This window comes from Marmota marmota, unplaced genomic scaffold, assembly GCF_001458135.2.
Source record: "Marmota marmota marmota unplaced genomic scaffold, marMar, whole genome shotgun sequence".
Lineage (NCBI taxonomy): Eukaryota > Metazoa > Chordata > Mammalia > Rodentia > Sciuridae > Marmota > Marmota marmota.
In genome coordinates, this window is record NW_026000005.1 from 32610724 (window position 1) to 32618302 (window position 7579).

General features: G+C 34.5%; 1 protein-coding gene across 1 annotated transcript in view; it reads right to left on the bottom strand.

Annotated features, from left to right (window-relative positions):
• Bard1 (BRCA1 associated RING domain 1) overlaps positions 1-7329 on the bottom strand; it is a 64442-nt gene extending 57113 nt beyond the window's left edge. The window contains exons 1-2 of the mRNA XM_015480995.2: positions 6696-7329; positions 1304-1452 (exon numbers count right to left, since the gene is read on the bottom strand). Coding sequence (XP_015336481.2) covers positions 1304-1358 — 55 coding nt within the window. The 5' untranslated portion in view covers positions 1359-1452; positions 6696-7329. The remainder of the gene's footprint in view (positions 1-1303; positions 1453-6695) is intronic.
• Between the last annotated feature and the right edge of the window lie 250 nt (positions 7330-7579).

Genomic DNA, 7579 nt, shown 5'->3' on the forward strand with positions numbered 1-7579 from the left:
CGAAGAGCAGGAGAAGAAGATTAACATTTAACAGGGATGAGAGGTGGGAGGGAAAGGGAGAGAGAAGGGAAATTGCATGGTAATAGAAGGAGACCCTCAGGGTTATACAGTGGAGGAGGTAGAGAGAGAGGAGGGGAGGGGAGGGGAGAGGTGGGGAGGGGGGAGGGTGGAGGATGGGAAAGGCAGCGGAGCACAACAGACACTAGGATGGCAATTTGTAAATCAATGGATGTGTAACTGATGTGATTCTGCAATCTGTGTATGGGGTGAAGGTGGGAGTTCATAACCCACTTGAATCAAAGTGTCGAATATGATATGTCAAGAAATTTGTAATGTTTTGAACAACCCACAATAAAAAATTAAAAAAAAATAAAAATAAAAAAATAAAAAATAAATAAATTCTTCTTAAAATTATGAACATTACCTATTTAACTCATTTCTTTTTTTTCTTCAATTTCACCTTTATTAACTGACAATAACATCATGACAGAATTCAAAGAACAAAAGACTGAAAAACAGATATTTAATAATTTTATATGAACATTATCAATCATTAATGTCATCCTGCCAAGCAAGAAAAGGTTCTCCTATAAACACACACTAAAATGACATGATATGGTCAATAAAAAGATAACTCCAATATCCAATTATGAAGATTCAAAACACTTTCCTTTCTTTTCACAGCTAATTAGTTCTCAGTAGAAAGCCCAACGGAAAGATATATGGTTAATAAACAGAGACTAAGAACAATTTGAAAAACATTAACCCCTATTTAAATAGAAAAGAAAATGAATATTAGATTTTTGCTCTTTCAAAATGTGTTCATCTAATTAATTCAGTCTAGAAGTGATCCACGGAAGAAAGCTGTATTCTATATTGCAAAAGTATATTTAAGTGAATTAGGCATTATTAAGGCCCAAATCACTATTCTATATATATTCCACAGAAATTATAACTGTAAAAAGCAGCCAATATGAAGTAGTAAAAAAAGTTGCTGGACTGACAATCAAATGGAATGGACTCTATCTTTCCTCCTTTTCTTACCAACTACATAAATGACTGAAAGCAAGATCACTTAACCTTTCTGGACCTTGGTTTCCCATCGAAATCTAAACAAGGGATTTAGATTGATCATCTCTTATGTTTCCTGTCAATTATCAAAATGATTCCCCAAAAAACAAAACAATAACAACCACTATAGATCATAAAGTCTGAAATGTCTTTCATAATTTCTGGTAAGATGCTTTATGTGAGTAATACCAATTCATTAGTTGATTAACCAAGGAAGAGACAGATTTCTCACCTGAAAGCGTATTGTTCTGTAGCAAATTCCGAAGCTTACTACAAAGCTGGATCATGCTATCCAACTGTCTGTTGATCTTGACATCTAGTATCCAGGCTGGAGTGTAACACACTGGACATCCAGTTCCAATACAGTCACTTACACAATCACTTAAATTAAAAAAATAAAGAAACATCAGAATCTGAACTCCAACAAAACAAAATAAAAAAACAGTGGATTTTGAGCAGAAGTAAACAGCAGAGGTTGTTCTAACATGTAACAGCCAATTTGTTCAATTAGTGTTTTATCAAACACACATACACACACACATAAAATCTAAATCTAAAGCTGTTGATGTAATTTGCTATGAGAGACTTGACTTTGCCTGACATTGATCAGGCAAATAAATCCACAGCTGCTAAAGGATGAGGTAAAGTGAAGATGTAAATAAACAGATCCAGTATCTAAGTCAATGTAGCCATGCATCTCAACCTCTCCTATCCTAAAGCTGAACACTCTACTTCATGGAAATGCCTAAAACTAGTGCAAAGAGACTGGAAAAGTATCTTTAGTTTCATTTTTGGACAAGTATGTTAAGGCTTTAGTTTGTGAGAGAAGATCTTTGGTTCTTTCAGATAAGTTAATCTGTAGATTCAATTACCTCAATTGTCTGAGTGTTACAGTCTCAACATTAGGATAAAAGTGTTTTTCTAACTTTTGGGATTACAAACCCTCTGGAAATTTTATGAACATAAATACAGATTCCTGTAAAAACTTTTAAAAAGAGTAATGGTGCTTGACAATGCCCCCTGAGGCACATTTTTCAACTCCAGAATCCTATAAATCTACTCCTTCTTTTGCCTCATCAGATAGGTGTTAGTTAACATGGGAGTATAATAACTGTAAAAGTCAGGTCTTCCCCAAGCACTATACTGCCATGTAACCCATTCATTTATAGGCACAAAGGATCACTACAATATGAACTATCCTTAGACAAAACCTGTGGTATTTCAATTTTTTTTTTTTTTTAATCCTTGGTTCTTAGCATGATTTTTGACACAAAACACCTCCCCCCTCCACAAAAAAAAAAAAAAAAAAAAACTTTAAAAATGAATCTGTAACAACTATTCTGGAGCTGGACGAGACCTTTGAGATCATCTAATTCAATAAATGCCCAAATTCTTTACCAAAGCAACTCCTTAAGTTTGTTTGCTTACACTGCTTAACTTGATCCTGGTACAGCAGTGTGAACTTGTAGTCCTAGATACTCAGGAGGCTAAGTCAGGAGTATCATTTGAGCCCAGTACCAGTCTGGGCTACATAGTGAACACTATCTCAAATCAGAACAGAAAAAAATAAATAAATTTACAAAATAAAGAAAAATAACTCTCTTGATCCCAACACACCCAGGCAATTTAAATAGATTTTTGTGTACAACATTTGAGGAATACCAGTAAAATACAATCTGAAATCCATTCCTTAAGAACCACTGACATGTTTTCAGATGAAGCAAATGAGATCCAGTTAGTTAAGTCACTCTCCAACACTGCAATACTACTTAGAGCAGGCTATTCTATATTTTAGATACAAGTTAAGCATCCCTCATCTGAAACCAGAACTGTTTGGAACCAGAAGTGTTTCAGAGCTTGAAGTTTTAGGACTTTTGGAATATCTGTACAGACTTTATCAGTTTAATATGCCTAATATGAAAATCCAAAACTTTTTGAGAATCATGTCAGCACTCAAAAAGTTTCACATTTCAGAGCATTCTGGGTATCAGATTTCTGGATTAGGAATGTTCAATTGTATTCTGTTTTATAACTTTCTCAAATTATTATATAAACATCAATCCAGAATTCTGAAAAATACATCATTTCTCAATAGATCTACATAATGCAGTGAGCCAAAAGATCAATTCAAAGTACTGGAGAAACCAATGGAATTTAATGCAGACAGTCCAAAAACATATAGCTTCAGATTCTACTTGTCAAGTTTTGGTATAGTTTACCTAAAAGAGCTATTAAAACATGACTTTTTCCAACAACAACTATGCATAAGGTGAGATATTCCCTACATATTTGAATCAAAATGACACACATCACAACAGAATAAAAACTATACCAAACATGAGAATCTAGTTGTCATCTATTAAGCAAGACATTAAAGAGATTTGCAAAAATGTATAATAATTGGATTATAAAATAGTTATTTTTAAAGTGTTATTTATGTTAGTACATAATGGGCTTATTGTTATTTTAAATGAATTATTATGTTTTAAAAAGTCTCCATTTTATACAATCAATTCATACACAAACACACATACACACAAACAAAAGCTCTTTATGGTTCTCAATTTTGAAAAGTATAAAATGATCTGAGACCAAAAGTTTGAGTATTCTTGCCACATGCCTTAAATTAATTATACCTTAAAGAGAGCATATGAAATACTTTATCAGGGATTGGCACAAGCATATAACCATCCCTCAATATTCACAGGGGATTGGTTACAGTACTTCTGCAGTCCCCTATACCCTGTGGATACCAAAATCTCTGAATGCTCCGGTTCCTTATATAAAATGGCATAATATTTGCATATAACCTATACTCATTCTCCTGTATTCATTCTTTCTTCATGCTAAGTTGCTGAGTACTGACACTGGCCTGGAACTTGCACTCCTCCGCATGCCACCCACTCAGCTTTCCCATATACTTTAGATCATCTCTATTATTTTTAATACCTAATACAATGTAAATGTTATAAAATAGTCATTATTAAACTGTACTATTCAGGGAAAATGAAAAAAAATCCTGTATATGTTTAATAGGAATGAAATTTTGTTTTAAATATTTTGATCTGTTTGATTGAATGTAGGAAAGAGAACTGTGGAGAGAGTCAGCCATACCTTGAAATTACCACAACACTTAATATTAAAATTTGTACCTCTTCACCCTGCCCTACCTCTATTTCAGTTGAATTATTTCAAAATCATCTTTTAAAATTCACTAGTCATCAGTTTTATGAAACTTAAAAAATCTACAAAGAATCTAAACACCTGCCCTAATGCTTGGCATAATCTAATCACAACAAATCCTAACTGCACCGAATGGATTCTTTCCTCTGTTCATGTTATATACACAGAATCATTTTCTCTTTCAAGATATTCTCATTTCTCTCTTAATCTTTTATTGGCCATTTTAAGTTATAGACCCCTTAGAATCTGATTAAAGGTATGGATTCTTTCTCCTCACACACATTTTACATATAATTTCATTATGTTCTACTAGTTTTGTTGGTGACCTATTGTACACAGTGAGCAAACCCATGGTGCATTAACTGAAACAAGATGTGCTTGCTACGGAGTGGGGACAGGGAGTGGATGAATTCTTAAGGGGATCACAGAAGGTATTTTAGGAGGCAGTGACAGCTCAGCTGAAACATAGCTCATGAAAAGTCAGACTCAAGGTATATTCCACATGGAAGAAATAACAAGTGCAAAAGCCCCGGGGCGAGTTTAGAGTGTTTAAGGAGAAAGTGGCTAGAATAATATGAGTCACAGGGAAATGAGGTCCACAAGACAGGCAGAATTATAGTTCCTGTACAGCCTCTTGTGAACCTACATACAGAGTTTGGACTTTATTCTAATTGTAATAGGAAGCCACTGAAGGATTTTAAGGAGGGCAATAATATGGATATGATTTACACATTTAAAAGAACACTTGACAAGAAAGTAGAAATGGCCAGGCACAGCACACCTATAATCCCAGTGACTTGGAAGGCTGAGACAGAAAGATCCCAAGTTGGAGGCAGGGTCCTGTCTCAATAAAATAAATAAGTAGGGCTAGCAATGTAGCTCGGTGGTAAAGCAGCCCTGGGTTAGATCCCTAGTACTAAAAATAAATAAATAAAGTAGAAAATGGACAAGAGGTAATGATGCCAAAAAGGAAACTCTAGGTATGAAACTATTACAACAGTCTGGGGAGAAAGAAAACAAAAAAGATTTTCAGTGGCAAATATAGAAAAAAGTAGGAAAATTCATGATTCAGCGCACATTTTAAGGTGCAATTGATAAAAATTAATCATGTGGGATAAGGTGAATGAGTAATCAGGTATGAGTTGCGGTTTTCTGCCTTAAGCAAAGACAGTCTTCAATGAAGACTGCCAAGGCAGGAACAGGATGAAGGGAAGATTATCAAGAGATGTGCTGTGAACATAACAAGTTTGAAATGCGGTTTCATTATACAAATGGAGATATCAGGTAGGCAATAATACCATCTCCTAACCCCTCCTCCTACTGTATGTACCCTCAAGTAATATGGATATATTTCTAGAAAGAAAATGAGACCCCAAGCATACTGCCTCCCACGTATCCTCAAATCACTGAATTCACATATTAAATTGTTTTCATACATACTCAAACTTCAGAATATAGTTTGTTCATGCCAGATAGTCACTCACATAACTAGAAATAATTAAAAGACTCATTCAAAGGAGCCTATATTACATGCTTAGGTCAAGACATTAAACTCTGCAACTAATTTCTCCTGACAAAGAAACAAAATGAGATAAAAATATAATCTTATAACCTATAAACCAGGGCCTTTCACATTATAACATGGATATGATTCCATACAATTATATGAACTGTGTTCCCTCAAAAGATGCTGAAGTCAACTCCCTAGTACCTGTGAATATGACACAGTTTGGAAACAAGGTCTTTGTAGATGATTAAGATGAAATTACTAGAGTGAGGCATAATCCCTAGAACTGGTATTCTTAGAAAAGGGTAAATGTAACCAGGGAGAGAAATATGCCATGCCAACAAGGGAGAATGCCATGAACAGGAAAGCAAAGAAGGAAGAGAGAGATACATCTACAAGCCAAGAAACTGCAAAGATTGTGAGCAACCTTGAAGAAACAAGGAGGGGTCAAGAACAGACTCTGAGAACCTTCAGAAGGAATAAACTCTGTCAACACCTTGATCTTGTACTTTCAGCCTCCAGAACTCTGAAGACAATAAATTTCTATTGTTCTAAACCAATCCATTCTTGGTTCTGTGTTATAGCAGCCCCAGGAAACTGACACAAAAATTCTAAGAATTAGACTTTCATAATTTATAAGTCTAGATTAAAAAAAAAAAGGGCATTTGAATTATATAAGACATTAATTCTTCTCCAAAAAGTAGCAAAGCAAAGGACTAAGCTTTGTGACTTTGGACAAGTTATACTCTTGGAGCTTCATTTTTATTTGTAAATTAAGTCAGTTATAAGGATCAATATGAGATTATGCACAGTAAGTTGCTTTGCAGGCTATGAAAGTTACACAGACATGAAGTACCATTATCAACATGATTATACAATGGTTACCTATTTTAAAATATAGTTACATTATATATATCAAGGCCTAATTACTTACCTACAGAAGATGTGCTCACACCCTCCTAAACACACGGGCTCCCTCAGAATATTAGTGCTGTTTGAACAAAGGAAAATAGTTAAGACTTAAGAAATTACAAACATTTCATGCCCAACATTTATTTCATTAAAAACAAGACCCAATACCACCACATTTTTCCTTTCACCAAATAGAAAGAAAATACTAAGAATAAATTCATTTAAACAGCTTTTACTCCCCTAGTTAAATATGCTCATAGTATGACTGCTGAATTCAAATTGAAAACTATCAAAACCCAGTGCAAGTGGTAACATTTTTTATAATGTAAGTCAAAGGAATGACCTTGCTTAATCATCACTAAACCTCTAAACTTCTTGGTGAGAAAACTAACCATTGGTATCTTCTTTCACCTACTAAGGTCCATCTTCACCAAACAATAAAACCAATATGGTAAAGACCACAAGTCTCAAAATGTGACCCAATAATCACAATGACATAATGTACCATTCAACGGAGAAATTTCTTGATAATTAAATTTCTTGGGTGGTTGATAACTGTAACCAACAAATGCAACCTAGGACTGTTCCAAGAAAACTAGGACATATAGTCACCTTGACCATAAGAATCCAGAGATTCCCCTAAGCAAACATGTATTTCTTTTTTTTTAGAGAGAGAGAGAGAGAGAGAAAATTTTTTTAATATTTATTTTTTAGTTTTCGGTGGACACATCTTTATTTTTATGTGGTGCTGAGGATCGAACCCACCCGCCCCGCGCATGCCAGGCGAGCGTGCTACCGCTTGACCCACATCCCCAGCCCCGTAAACATGTATTTCTGACAATTAAGTAGCCATCTATTTCTCACAGATGTCTTGTCCAAAAAAAAAAAAAAAAAAAAAAAAAAAAA